General features: G+C 42.9%; 1 protein-coding gene across 2 annotated transcripts in view; it reads left to right on the forward strand.

Moving 5' to 3' along the window:
* The window catches only part of LOC134194525 (R3H domain-containing protein 2-like), a 15,478-nt gene extending 621 nt beyond the window's left edge, over nt 1-14,857 (forward strand). For both annotated transcript variants that reach the window (XM_062663465.1, XM_062663466.1), the window contains exons 2-11: nt 2,312-2,439; nt 2,555-2,626; nt 4,205-4,367; nt 4,428-4,500; nt 5,037-5,096; nt 5,152-5,292; nt 5,348-5,456; nt 5,582-5,698; nt 12,479-12,546; nt 13,141-14,857. In XM_062663465.1, coding sequence (XP_062519449.1) covers nt 2,395-2,439; nt 2,555-2,626; nt 4,205-4,367; nt 4,428-4,500; nt 5,037-5,096; nt 5,152-5,292; nt 5,348-5,456; nt 5,582-5,698; nt 12,479-12,546; nt 13,141-14,353 — 2,061 coding nt within the window. In that variant the 5' untranslated portion in view covers nt 2,312-2,394 and the 3' untranslated portion in view covers nt 14,354-14,857. The remainder of the gene's footprint in view (nt 1-2,311; nt 2,440-2,554; nt 2,627-4,204; nt 4,368-4,427; nt 4,501-5,036; nt 5,097-5,151; nt 5,293-5,347; nt 5,457-5,581; nt 5,699-12,478; nt 12,547-13,140) is intronic.
* Nucleotides 14,858-15,000: the final 143 nt, after the last annotated feature.

A 15,000-nucleotide genomic window follows, 5' to 3' on the forward strand; every position in this document is an offset into this window, starting at 1 on the left:
CACACACACACACACACACACACACACACACACACACACATGCTGATACACACACACACACACACACACACACACACACACACACACACACACACACGCACTGACACACACACACACACACACACACACACACACACACACACACACACACACACACATACACACACGAGTCATACACACCTCCTTCTTCTGTATTGCTTCCGTCTAAATGGACACACTACCCCTTCACTACACACACACACACACACACACACACACACACACACACACACACACACACACACACACACACACACACACACACACACACACACCAGTCAGTGGTATCCTAGAGCGTGTTCACACCGGTCCTACTCATCTAACACCATTCTAATGCTGTAACCGAGATAGTGTTCAAGAAGAGCATGCCATCTATGTTTCTTATGTGGTGTTGTATGTTTAAACGTACAAATGCAGCAACAACATGGCGACATATACGGAAGCGCATGCAGATGTCTACTACTGACGTGCCTCTACATGTGACAACTTCCTGCCATCCCTGAAGGAGCTGCCAGAGAGAGCAAACTAAATGTTTTCCTCTTCAAAACCTACAGCAATGGACAATTCACGCGAATTCTTGCCAGATAAGACGGATGAAACTGTTGACGTCATTACACTCACCTGCCCATGTGACTTACTAATCACACAGTAGTTAGCAGTGTGAATGCGCTTGTGCTAATGTTGGTCTAATCATAGTTAGTCTAATCATAGTTAGTCCAGATGTCGGTGTGAACACGCTCTTTCACAGTAAGGCATCTCTAGATTGGATGATGTATCTCTAAGACGGTAAGACAAATGACGCATATCTCGTGTTTGAATTCTTTCAAGGCATGATGGTATCTAATTGAGCACAACAGGAATAGACATCTGTGGTCATGCATCTCATATAGACATCTATAAATAGTTCTTACCATTCTCAACTGCATCAGTTAACTGCCCTTGCCTGACAGTCAAATGACGACATTTTCACATCACAGTGTTAGGCCCCTTAGCTACAGCAGCTGCATATTAATGAATAAACAAGCTTGTGTTGAAACCAAATTTTTGTGTGGATGTGTCTGTCTGCATCTGTCTGTCTGTCTGTCTGTCTGTTTGTCTGTCTGTCTGTTTGTCTGTCTATTTGTCAATTGTAGTATATTTTCATAAATAAAGTTAGATGCAATAGCAAGCAAAGGCTAAGTACAGTTCACATTGTCCAACTGCTAACAACACGCAATTTAAGTAAAGTAAAGGAACATAGATGTCCCTGTTCAACAAAAACTAGCTTATAAGTCAGAGATGTTGCGTGGGAATGCTTGTACCAAGGAACACTCTTGCATTGTTTTTCTGAAGCTGGATGGCCATTCTCTTTCTCCAGTAGTCTGTAAATTGTTTGTGTCTGTCTGTGTGTGTCTGTCTGTGTGTCTGCCTGTGTGTGTCTGTCTGTGTGTCTGCCTGTGTGTGTCTGTCTGTGTGTCTGTTTGTCTGTCCAGTACATATATTTTTATAAATCAGTAGTATTACAAGCTATATGATGATCTAAACTAAATAACTCTAAAACTGCTTTGTCTGTCTGTCTGTCTGTGTCTGTCTGTCTGTCTGTTTGTCAAAGAAATATATTTTCATAAATCAGAACTATTACAAGCTAAATCAAACTAATTAACTCACTAACTAAAAGTCTAATATACGATACACTACAGTTGACTCTGGCAAGGTCTTACAATGACTATTTAACTAACGAACAAAAACTGAAAAGTGTCCAGTTCTGAGCCGCGCTTTTGACCACCTAAGATATTATAAACTTTTCTCAACATCACTAAAGCATTACAACTTTGTAACTCAACAGAAAAACGAGGTCTCCAAAATGATCTAAACTCAACAGGATTCATTTGACCACTTCATCTCTTGAGAGACGTGAGAAGTCGTCCAGATACTCTAAGGCTTTCTCATCCCAACGACTAAATTGTTCAAATACTAGGGGCACAACAGATGGTGAGGTACCTTGTGGTAGCATTTCTCTCATGTACTCTTTGGCTTTGATTTCTTCTCTACGGAGAGCAGCAGCTCCATCAAACAGAGAAGTCTTTGCTAGAATGCCAATACTGCAAGGATGTACCATTGAGACATCTAAATCAATGCCTTTCCCGCATTGATAGTCCAATACAGTAATCTCTGGCCTGTTGTCTGTCTGTCTGTCTGTCTGTCTGTCTGTCCATAACCAAATTTTTATACACTTTATATGATTAATTGAATTCAACCAGGTGTGAGTATGATGGATGTTGATGTTGTTTAGATATTGATGGATGATGCTTGTAACAGGGCAGTTGTTTGAGAACAACTGGTGAGGAATCGACTTAATCGACGTCTTTTTCTGGAATGGATAATGGCAGTGGCTCAGTGACCGATGAGACCAGAACACACGTACACATATTTCATTGCTACAGCCTACTGTAAATTAATGAATTTATATAAACTATTTAGTTTTGTAAGTGAGATTTTGTGCATCGTTTTGTATGTACGTGCGTTTGTCAATTAGATATCTGCATCTGACAAGTGTAAGGATGGTGGCAGGACAAGTTTAGGTGATTATGCCCAAGCATCAGACAAGGTTGTCAATGGATTGTGTACATCGTTTATTTTTGTTGCTTATTTACAACCCGTGTAGCACAGTGGACCGAGTCTGTAATGTTGTTAGAATGTCTGTCTGTGTGTGCGTGTGTGTTTGTCTGTGTGTTTGTTTGTCTGTCTGTCAGTGTGTTTGTCTGTGTGTCTGTGTGTGTGCCTGTGTGTGTGCCTGTGTCTGGCTCTGTGTGTCTTTGTGTTTCTGTGTGTGCATCTGTCTGTGTGTCTGTTTGTGTGTCTGTGTGTCTGTCTGTGTGCCTGCCTGTTTGTCTGCCTATTTGTCTGTGTGTCTGTGTGTCTGTCTGTGTGTCTGTTTGTCTGTTTGTCTCTCTACGTGTCTGTCTATGTGTCTGTTTGTGTGTCTGTCTGTCTTTGTGTCAGTCTGTGTGTTTGTCTCTGTGTGTCTGTCTCTGTGTGTCTGTGTGAGCATATGTCTGTGTGTCTGTCTTTGTGTCTGTGTGTGTGTCTGTCTGTCTATGTGTCTGTCTCTGTGTCTCTTTGTGTGTCTGTGTGTGCATCTGTCTGTGTGTCTGTTTGTCTGTGTGTCTGTTTGTCTGTGTGTCTGCCTGTTTGTCTGCCTATGTGTCTGTCTGTCTGTGTGTCTGTCTGTTTGTCTGTTTGTCTCTCTATGTGTCTGTCTATGTGTCTGTCTGTCTTTGTGTCTGTCTGTCTTTGTGTCAGTCTGTGTGTTTGTCTCTGTGTGTCTGTCTCTGTGTCTGTGTGAGCATATGTCTGTGTGTCTGTCTGTGTGTTTGCCTGTGTGTCTGTCTTTGTGTCTGTCTGTGTGTCTGTCTGTCTGTGTGTCTGTATGTTTGTATGTCTGTCTCTGTGTCTGGCTCTGTGTTTCTGTGTGTATCGGTCTGTGTGTCTGTTTGTGTGTTCGTGTGTCTGTTTGTGTGTCTGTGTGTCTGTTTGTCTCTCTGTCTGTCTATGTGTCTGTCTATGTGTGTCTGTGTGAGCATATGTCTGTGTGTCTGTCTGTGTGTTTGCCTGTGTGTCTGTCTTTGTGTCTGTGTGTGTGTGTCTGTCTTTGTGTCTGTGTGTGTCTGTGTCTGTCTTTGTGTCTGTGTGTGTCTGTCTGTCTATGTGTCTGTCTCTGTGTCTCTTTGTGTGTCTGTGTGTGCATCTGTCTGTGTGTCTGTTTGTGCATCTGTCTGTGTGTCTGTTTGTGTGTCTGTCTGTATGTCTGTCTGTGTGTCTGTTTGTCTGTCTATGTGTCTGTCTGTCTGTCTGTCTGTCTGTCTGTCTGTCTATGTGTCTGTCTGTCTGTGTGTTTGTCTGTGTGTCTGTCCGTCTTTGTGTCAGTCTGTGTGTCTGTCTCTGTGTCTGTGTCTGTGTGAGCATATTTCTGTGTGTCTGTCTGTGTGTCTGTCTGTCCATAAACACGATATCTCTTGAAAATATGTCTTAATACATATCAATATAAATTTTCAGAATACAAACATCTTACCAAAATCTGAAATTATTCAAGAATATTTCAAAATTTAAAACTACCTTGTACTGTATCATTCAGTGAGACAAATAAACCACATCACTCATTCATCATGTTGTGTTGCTATTTCAGATCGTTGCTCCTCGTTTTCATTTGTTGACCAGACCACCACAGACTGAACCATTTTGGGTACCTCCTTCTCATTCTGCAGATCAAACTGTGGGTCTACTGGAGGCTACTCCACTTGTCAGTGAGGATCTTGTTGTTCAGGAGTTTCCCTATGAAGGGATGCAAGGTTATTGTGCTTTCTTGGTGATACGTTGTGTTGTGGGTCTGTTGAACTGTGAATGATTAGAGGGTTTGTATGACTTGGCTGATCCAACTGTTAATTTACATGAATTTATTGTCAGCTGTTTGGCAAGTCCAAAGTAAGAATATTGTGTGTGTGTGTGTGTGTGTGTGTGTGTGTGTGTGTGTGTGTGTGTGTGTGTGTCTGTCTGTCTGTCTGTCTGTCTGTCTGTCTGTCTGTGACCTGTTTTGTGTTTATCTGTCTGTCTGTCTTTGTGTGTGTGTGTGTGTGTGTGTGTGTGTGTGTGTGTGTGTGTGTGTGTGTGTGTGTGTGTGTGTGTGTGTGTGTGTGTGTCTGTGTGTGTGTGTGTGTCTGTGTCTGTGTGTTTGTGTCTGTGTGTTTTTGTCTGTGTGTGTGTGTCACTGTGTGTGTGTGTGTGTGTGTGTGTGTGTTTGTGTCTCTGTCTGTCTGTCTGTTTGTGTGTTTATCTGTGTGTGTGTGTGTGTGTGTGTGTGCGCACGCGTGCGTGTGCGTGTGTGTTGAGCACAGAAAGTTGTTCTGATGTCAACAGAAACTTATTATAAATTTACTGATCTACAGCTTACGTATCATATGTCTTACATAGTACAGTAGTATCCCAATGTTTTGTTTTTCGTTAATTTCGAATTTATTCAGGGATCGTTTGTTCTTGTTTCGTGTCGAGAAGGTACTAGTAGAATTTATTGAAGACACTAGGTACGTTGTACAACCAACCACATCATCCATCAAACCTCTAGACATTTTTCTATAGTCAAGATCTGATGGAGTTTCCAGCAATGACGTCTTATCATCGAATGTTACTACATCGTGTTGCCGCATACTTTGGATTGGACCACAACGTTGGTCCGTCTGGCCTATCTGTTATTGTCAGTAAATCTGTTGCGACTCGGATGTGAGTGTGACTGTGTAGAGTGTTTTGTGTTGCATTTTGATGTGTTGGTGTGTAGACCTAAAGCGAGGTTTCCTGATCTGTTGCCTTCCGGGGTTATTCGTGAAGAGAGTGCTTCACCTAAATTGATTCTGAAACGGAACAAAGCGAGTGAAACACGAGAGAAGGTTTGTTACACGTGCGCGCGCGCACACACACACACACACACACACACACACACACACACACACACACACACACACAGAATGGACATCGTGTGTACATACTTTTGTTTAATGTAAATCGGTTGTAGGTGAAGGTTGCACTGGCCAATGAACACATCGCCATCTCTGCGAATGTGAAAAAATCGAAGACGATGGCCGAGAGAGAAGCCGACTACGAGAAAGCAAGAGCTCGGATATTTAGCCAGGTACACACCAAATCGTTTAGTCTGTATCGTTAACATTGTGTCCATTCACACTCGAGGCAATGAACTGTGACCCTAATTCAGTGACCTCGCCTGTGATGGTTGCAATGCTGCTGTCATCTGTGTGTGTCGTGTAATGATCTGTCAGTCTGATGTAGGCATGTACTCTCTTCTTTCTCTGAGTTTTACATAGTCAGACCTCGTGATTCCGTCTGCAGTTGTCCCCCTCCCTCCTCCCTCCTCCCCCTTCCCCCCAGTTTCTGTCGGACTAACGTGACCATCAGACTATCAGTAACAAATACACAGTGACCATGTAGATTGGTTTTGTGTGTACTGTACCTTGTACTGTTGCACCAATAGGCGATATCCGTAACTCTACCATTTAGATCAACAACTATACGATGTTTGGGTTGCGGTGGGACCAAATATGCGTTTACCATACATTTGCAAGAATCTGGTTGCGGTATTGATTGCATCATGGGAACCGCCTCGTTTGAACAGTGCACATACACTCACATACTCCACCAGCTCATTTTCTCGTAGATGTATAGCGATGTTCTAAACACTCAAGCGGTCATTCCATCACATTGCCAATGACTGTCAGCGAGACGGCTGGCATGTATTCATGCTGCTGACCACGTAGCCATGCCAGCTCCCTCCAGCCAGCGTTTATGATTTGTTGCATGGCATGAATAAGTCGTGCCTGTCACCACAGCACCGTCAGTTGGTTGTCGTCAAGCTGTTTGCAGCCCCTTGATGGCTTTTTGCATTTCATTCCGATTGACGTATAAATGTCTCGAAAGCAACCCGTTGAAGATGTGTTTGGCGAGAACGTCGGGAACTGCAACATCGCTGAACTAGAACAGTGGCTGGCCAAGCACAGAATGATAGAAAATGACCATCGTTTATGTCTTAGCGGAACCAAGAGATGTAAACGCATATTTGGTCCCATCGCAACCCAAACATAGTAGTTGTTGATTTAAATGGTAGAGTTACAGATATGGCTCATTAGACTACTACAAGTCAACAAAATTTCGTGAGCAGAAACTTTCGTAAGTGTCCAAATTCGTGATTTCGTAAGCAGCCAACTTTCACAATCATCGATGAAGTACGAAACTGTACTCACAACACGAGTCACTGTCAATCGTCACGACGTGACCGGAAGTCATGCTCAACGAATGTACTACACTATGACACTCAGCTCACGGCGGGGAGACTCGCCTTCCGTACACCACTCGTGCTCACACCAACAGTAGACATTGGATCTAACGACTCTTGGAGGCTCATACACACATGCGAAGTTGTGGAACCTTAAGCTGGGTTTACATTAAACACGCAAGACCTTACATGTCTGCGTTCGTGTCGTGCGTCTTTGCGTCTTGTGTCTTGCGTCTCTTTGCACCATTTTTCTGTTCACATTAAAACTGTGTTTACATTAAACGTGTTTGTGTCTTGCGTCTTCTGGTTAGTGCGCTAGCCTTTCGTGACTTGCAACGAACGAACGAATGCTATACATTGCAATGTCTTACGAAGAAGCTGTTTTTACTGATTGCTTTGTGTCAAAAACAACAACAGAGAAAAAGGAAGAGAGAATGGGTCGCTCCAGTTTCTGCCAAAAGGCTCCACCAAGGAGCCTATCACAATATGACACAGGAAATGCGTCTCGGCGATGTAAAATACAATGAGACAAACAAACTCTCTCAATTAGATGTTCTTCTGTCAGAACTCATTATTACTCCACAAGTGAGGTTGATATAAAAAAGTTGAGACACAAGATGCAAGAATAGAAACCGAGTCTATTTTCTTGCGTCTCTTTACGTATCCTCCGTCTCTGCGTTTTGCATTCAGCACCTTAATGTAAACAGACACGCAAGGACGTAAGAAAACGTCAGATCACGTAAGCAGCACGTAACACCTCCTTACGTCTTTAATGTAAACCTGGCTTTAAGTGAACATTTAAAGTGCATGGACAGTCTTGAGAAGGGTTATTGGCAGTATTTGTTCAGCATAGCCATCTTTCTGTGCAGAACATCTCAACAGAAATCAAAACCACAGCACCACGCGTAACTATTTGCTATGCACTTAAGCATGTGTCTAGCCTTGAAGTTCCAGATCGTCTCCCAAAGAAATGAGAGACAGTCTGGATCAACTTTTGATCAAATCGAGTTCGGAAGTGATCCAAGTCAGCCAATCAGTAAGCTGCCACCAATGAATGTGAGAGTTCTGTAATGACAAGCACGGCTTCTGGCAAAGGCGTGTTTGACAATTACGTGTAAAGATAGCTCGTAATTGATTGCGTGTATGTGCGTCTTCCATGATGTGAAACTGCACTGGGCCTTGCCTTTAAAACAGAGCCCAAGGTTCTCGAAATTGTTTCAATGCATCCCGAACAGCGGACCCTGCAGAATACCTCTTGAATAGCCAAGACGTCTTTGTTATGTTTCCCTGGAAAGTCCATAATAAATCTACCAAGCGTTACCGTCAGTGATGAAGTCTCTAGACGTGTTGATGGAGTCAGTGGTTATCCGCAGAATCCGATCGTTCTTGTTTGCCAGCTAGAGACGTTGCTGATGACAGATAAGTGATCGTGTTGTAGACAGATTTTTGGTGACCTAGCTAAAGCAGCTAGAATCTCAGCCAACTGTTCACTTTCTCCAAATAGCCTCCGCTTATTCCAACTTTCAATGAAGGTACTTCCACACACGACAAACTTTGTCAAGACGATTCGCAGCCATCGCAGTTGATTACCACCCACCTTGTTTGCACACAAGTCTAAATTGTAGCAATCGATCTCCTATTGTCACATCGGGTGGCACAGCGCTATTATCTAAAGAGATGTTTTTGACTGTTACAACCCTTCCATTTCACTTAGGTTACTACGCCTACTTCCGAACTCGGTTTGATCAGAAGTTGATCCAGATCGTCTCTCATTTCTTGTGGGGGACGGTCTGGAACTTCGAGGCTAGCATGTGTCCTAGCCTTGTACCCAGGCTCTCTTCCACGCCCGGAGAAGAGGGCCTGGTACACGTTGTCTTCGCATGCGTGCATAAATTACCTCAAAATCAGCATAATGTATGCACGCATGTGGAACTGACATTGTTTAGAATCTCGAGCTGATAGTGTCGTGCGTAATGACAGGGAACAGCTTCCGTAATGTTCTTTGTCTGCTTTTTCGACTTAGATATACTAGTCCTGGCTGTCATGTGCCTGCAACCTCAATTATCTGCTACAGCACGAATGCGCGGAGCAAGATCTACATGGAAGACGTTGACCGTCTGTCGTACAGATAGAAATTCCCAAGATAAGCTGCAACTTCTGCTGCAGTACGACTAGACATCAAACTCGACACTGCCACAAACAAGGTCTAAAATCGTCTAGTTGGATCACTTGACTTTGGGTCTAGATATACGATTTCATCAATGCATGGAAGTTGTTTCACTGTTCGTTCAACAGTTGCCCGTGACATTATTGGCTCGAGATTCTAAATAACGTTGGGTCCGCATGCGTGCATACATTACGCCGATTATTTCGGGGTAATTCATGCATGCATGCGATGACAATGTGTACCAGGCCCTCTTCTATGGGCGCACAAGAGGGCCTGGGTACGAGGCTAGCATGTGTCCTATCTCACCATGTGGTGTCAGTCTGTCTGGCACACGTGACACGTGATGATTATTAGTAATACACGAAGTGTTGCTAAACCTAGAGCGACAAAAATTAGTAAGCATTTAACTTTAGTAAACCTGAGATCGCTTACGAAATTTGCGAAAGTTAGATGTTTATGACATTTTGTTGATTTAAGTTAACCCGGTTCACAGTACAATGCTAGCACAAGCATCCTGCGAGCGTCCTGGAGGCTGACGATGAGTGACCATCAGCGTCACACTGTGAACATGTCAGCGTCCACGACACTCGTTTAGCGTCCACGTCGTTGGAATAGAGAAAGTTCTAATCTAGCATCTTTTTTGGAAGTGACCCAGCATCCGATGACATCACGTGCTTATTTACAACCAATCGAAAGTCAGTCAGAGCAACTGGACGTATCCGCGATGTTCTATTCGTTCACATGGCATTGAGGGAAGTTTTCATTGACTGTGTGCGTGGTTTTTCTTGCGTTTGGCGAGTCCAGTCAAAGGACTACAAAGACCTTAAGGATGAAAGAAAACGCTTGAGACTACGGCACAGCAGCAACAAAAGCAAATTGTCATCGTCCATCTCTGTCATGAGTACATTGTACACACATGGTTAGTTTGCAGCGCCAGATGACTGTCACTGTGTGTTCTTTGTGCGATGGACGCTCATCAGACGCAATACTGTGAATGGTACAGCACTAGCGTCTTCGCTGACGCTCGTGTGAGCGTTCCTGTCAGCGTCCAGGACGCTGTGCCAGCGATGTACTGTGAACCGTGCGTAAAGCTTTACAGTATGTGGCTGATATACTGATATCCAAGTCAAAAATCCGATACCGATATCTGATAGTTATATTTTAGGTCATACAAACTACAAATTTGGACACTTATGAAAGGTTTTTGCACACGAAAATTTTTGTTGGTACCATAAATTGCAAGAACGTTCCCTTAGTCAGCTGATCATGAGATCTGGCTGCAGACTTCAGCTGAGTAGGACATGCACACTGACGGGGCGATGTCTGTTTGTCTGTCTGTCTGTTTTTCAATTGTCTGTCTGTCTTTCTGTCTGTCTGTCTTTTCTGTTGCTGTTTTTTGTTTGTTTGTCTGTCTCTGTCTGTCTGTTTTTCTATTTTCTGTCTGTCTGTCCAGTGTGCTAAATAGTCTTTGACTGACCACCAGACATCATGTCCTGTCAATTTAAAATTTGCCGGACATTAAAAATGTCTGGTCGGGCATTCCAATCCTGGCAAATACTACTTATCACTTACAATTCATCATGTATACATATAGATATATAATTTCTGTCTTCAATACATTTTCTCTATTCTACTATAGTTTTCCAACCCCAATTCCAACACAACTATCCCAAATTAACCCAAAAATATCTTCCCTACTCTCGAATGCTAGTCTCTCTAAAACCATCTTAGAATTATTAAGCCAAAGTTTGATGGACAACTGTTGATAGAGGTGTGAGGTGGCTTGGGTAACGGTCAGGTGGTTATGCAGTGCTGATCTCCGTGCAATTAATTTCGAAACGTCGAGGCTGTGACAACCAAAGGCCAAAAATTTCAACCACAAGGATTATATACATTCTTGCCGGGTCCAATGGACACCTGCTTGGGAGTAAAGACTTTGCAACACCTCCTCAAGAAGTGTAGCAATGACACGTTTAAGCGAACGTGTACACACACTGATCCCACCACATCTTTTTCCGACATCTGAGTCCACCACATTGGATATACAAGCAGAAGAAACAAAGTGGTCCGGGTGGAGGCATATGTTTCCCCATTCAGATCTAGTTACTGTAGTGGATCAATTCATGACAATTATCATGGGTAGCCACAGTAATTTGAGGTTGGTATACGTGTCCATGTATTTGTGTTGCCAAACCAAATCTCTTGGAATACACTGCACGAACAGGTTGCTAGAGGACACTTGCCACCGCAGCTAGCTCGAGGATGCCTGACCAAGTGCTAGGTTTCATGGCTCTAGATGACACTTTGATGTTGCATGCCTTTGATAAAAGAGTCATATGCATGCAATTAGTACAACCCACCTGACAAATTACTAAAAAAGTCTGACTAAAAAGTGGCCATTGTTTGAGATAGCAATGAAGAGAGAGACAGACTTTCATCGCTTGCTCGACTCTGCCTTGCTTGGCTACAAACCCATCTGCGTAAATTTCTGCATGCCAGGCCTAGCACAGCCAGCCCCTCCTCCTTTTGCATGACTTCCGTTGGCATGTCCTAACTACCCAGTGAGTTTTGGAACGTCATCTTCGTCCGCATATGCGCCATACCTCTAGACGTGGAAACTGCAATCGTTCCAAGAACATGCACTACGCTACGCTAGTGGCAGTTTTTTAGTTCAAGGACTTCTTGCTATCCTATCAACCTAATCATCTTCAAGTTCTTATAGCTCCTACAGAAAACATTACACGCAAGTATCTCTGAGTTTCCTATCCTGCTGCGTTTGTGGTGTACGGCCCGTGGCTGTCCGCTGCATTTTTGTTGCGCACCTCGGAGCCCCAGCGTGTGTACTTGAGCGCCCACATCCGGGATTTGACAAAATACACGTTCAGCTATACAGTACAGTACAGTACACGTACGACGCGTGGCTGTGTTGCATTTGTTTCGTGCGCGAACTACGGAATCTAAATTTTTTGACATGACACTGGGATGTGCTATAGGATGTGGGTTGCTCATACGGAATTCCACACCTGCCACTATGCCACTGGACAAAATGTCCAGTGAAATCACGAATGGCCGGACAAATGCTTCGTTCGGTCGGTAAATGTCTGATGTCCGGCCGTTATTTCACACACTGCTGTCTGTTTGTCTGTCTTTCAATTGTCTGTCTGGTCTGTCTTTGTCTGTCTGTTTTTGTTTGTTTATCTGTCTGTCTGTTTTTGTTTGTTTATCTGTCTGTCTGTCTTTGATGCTCAGCAGCTCTGCGAACGCCTACCAGCTCCCGATTGGGTAAGACTTGGTAGACAGGTGTGTCACACGTGCTCACTTAGTAAGGGCCTTTTCACACACTTGAAGTACGTCAAACGTTTTATGCTGCGAAGGTTTTAAGAGACACGTTCGTACTGAATGAATTGAAACGCTGCCTTTGTTGTATGGATCTGATGGATCCTTTTTTGCTGTGATAGCCTGTACTTCCTGGCGAGCAGAGCCATCAGCCACTCGACAAAGAAACTCAACAACAAGTCATCGCATCGTAAGCTTCACGTAGCAATATATAACGAGTAGTTTAAATTTTTTTATTTTCTTATTTTTTATTATTTTATTTTTTGTATTTATTTATTTTTCCATCAGCCACTTGACAAGGAAACTCAACAGCAACCGCATCATAAGCTTCTGTAGTAATATAATATAACAAGTATTTATATTTTATGATTTAATTTATTATAATTTTTTAATTTTTTATTTTCTATTTTATTTTTTTATTATTTAGTTTCTTTATTTTTTATTTTGTTAATTTTTTGTAATTTTTATTTTTTATTTTATTTTTATTTACTTTTTATTTTTAATTTTTTTTGTATTTTATTCATTTTAATTCTAATTTTTTCTTTGTATTTACTATTACTTTTTTAATTTGTAATTTTTTAATTTTTAATTTTTATTCTTTATTTTTAATTTTTATTCTTTATTTTTAATTTTTCTTTATTTTAATATCAATTTTTTATTAGTATTTATTTTTAATTTTCTTCCTTTTTTTATTTTGAATTTTGAATTTTATTAATTTTTATTTTTTTATTTATTTTATTTTTATTTATTTTTTATTTCTATTTTATATTTTATTTTCATATAGGAATGTGGCTGTCTCTGATGATGTTCAGTCACATCAATCCCGCCATTCACCCATACCTGTCACCGACAGTGACACTATGTATCACATGACCCGACACGATCCCAACTCTCATATCCCCACTAACAAACCACCTCAGTTCTACAAGCCAACGATCCCCGACGCTCCCAAGATGCGTCATCCATTATCCCCCCAGACATCCACCCTTCAGGGCGTCGGTCTAACCCGGACACCGACCGTAGACTTCAACCCTCGTTCTAGTTACACTCCAGCTGCGAAGATGCAGTATCCGCAGCACATGGTTACACTAGGCAACGAGTCTTTCACTCCAAACGTCCATCCCATGTTTGTCAATCAAGCGGCCGCCATGCAGCAAGCACAGATGATGGCGTTACTCCAGGCTCAGCAGCAAGTCGGATTTCCAAGACCAAACGTGTTGTATCCATGCCACGACGTCGTCGATCTGGAATCAGGAGAAAGAGGGATGTCAAGGCAACAACAACCGAGCACCCAGCCGAGACAAACTCTCGGAGATCCTCATCAGCAGCAGATGACGTCCCATCTGAACCACATCCCGGTTCACACCCCGCGTGCAAGCGAACGTCCTCTGTATAACCTGCAGCAGCAGCAGCAGCAGTTTCTCTTACAGCATCAGCACGCGCTCGAACAATTCCATCGTTTCCAGCTTCAGCAGTACCAGCTGCAGCAGTTGCCCTACCGGTCATCACCCCACGGGGGCCACCACCTGTCTGGCATCAATCAAACTCACTCACCGAGCCCACTAGACGCATCGTGTACAGACAACGACACTGGGCACTCGGTGTTATCCCCCCAGCAGATGTCAAGACCCGATTCAAGTACTACACACACGCAAGGCATTCAACAGCAAGAGAGACGAGATCCTCCAGTGAAAGCGTATTCCGCTCAGCGACCGTCTGCGGCTAAAACGAGCGGCCAGCCGCCGACATTTGCGCTCGAGGTGTATGAGATACAGACGAGCATTTCCGATGTTGTGAACGAATTGAGAGGCGATGGAGCCAACGTGCACTGGCGGAATGTGCAGTCGCCAGCGAGCGGTTGCTTGGCGTTCTTCAAGTCGCATGGTGACATGCAAGCGGCGCTCAATCGGGCGCAACGTCAGCCGAGCTTCAAGTACAAGCTGAGACTTCCGGGTCGGCATTTGCTGCAGTCGTTCTCCCACTTGAGTATAACATAATTGTGTGGACGGATTGTATAGAGTGATTTGCTCGTGTAGAAAGTTTGGATGGATGGATGGATGGCATTCTGTGTGCTAATCGTTCTGTCAGATGTCGAGTACAATAAATACAGTTAGATTGGTATATATGTCTGTATCATGAGAGCTACCTGTCGAACTTGTTTCTCGCATAGAAATGTGGGTAATCAGATTGGTCAACTAGTAGAAACAGATAAAGTAGAAACAGACAGACAGAGTGTTAGACAGACAGACAGAGACCCTATTGGGCTCGGGAAATAGTTTGGTTGTAATAGCATTCATTTATGAAAATATATGAGAAAGACAGACAGACAGATAGACAGAGATTTGCAGTTGATGTATAATAATCAATGTGTGAAAATATATGTATTAACAGACAGACAGAGAGAGTGGCAGACATACATACATACAGACAGACAGACAGACAGATTATTATATTTGAACTCTTACTCTACTAATAACAATCAGACAGACAGACAGACATACAGACAGAGTGTCAGACATACAGACAGACAGACAGACAAAGACAGAGTGGCAGAAATACAGACAGACAGACAGATTATTATATTTGAACTCTTACTCTACTAATAACAATCAGACAGACAGACAGACAGACAAAGACAGAGTGC

This window comes from Corticium candelabrum, chromosome 19, assembly GCF_963422355.1.
Source record: "Corticium candelabrum chromosome 19, ooCorCand1.1, whole genome shotgun sequence".
Taxonomy (NCBI): Eukaryota; Metazoa; Porifera; class Homoscleromorpha; order Homosclerophorida; family Plakinidae; genus Corticium; species Corticium candelabrum.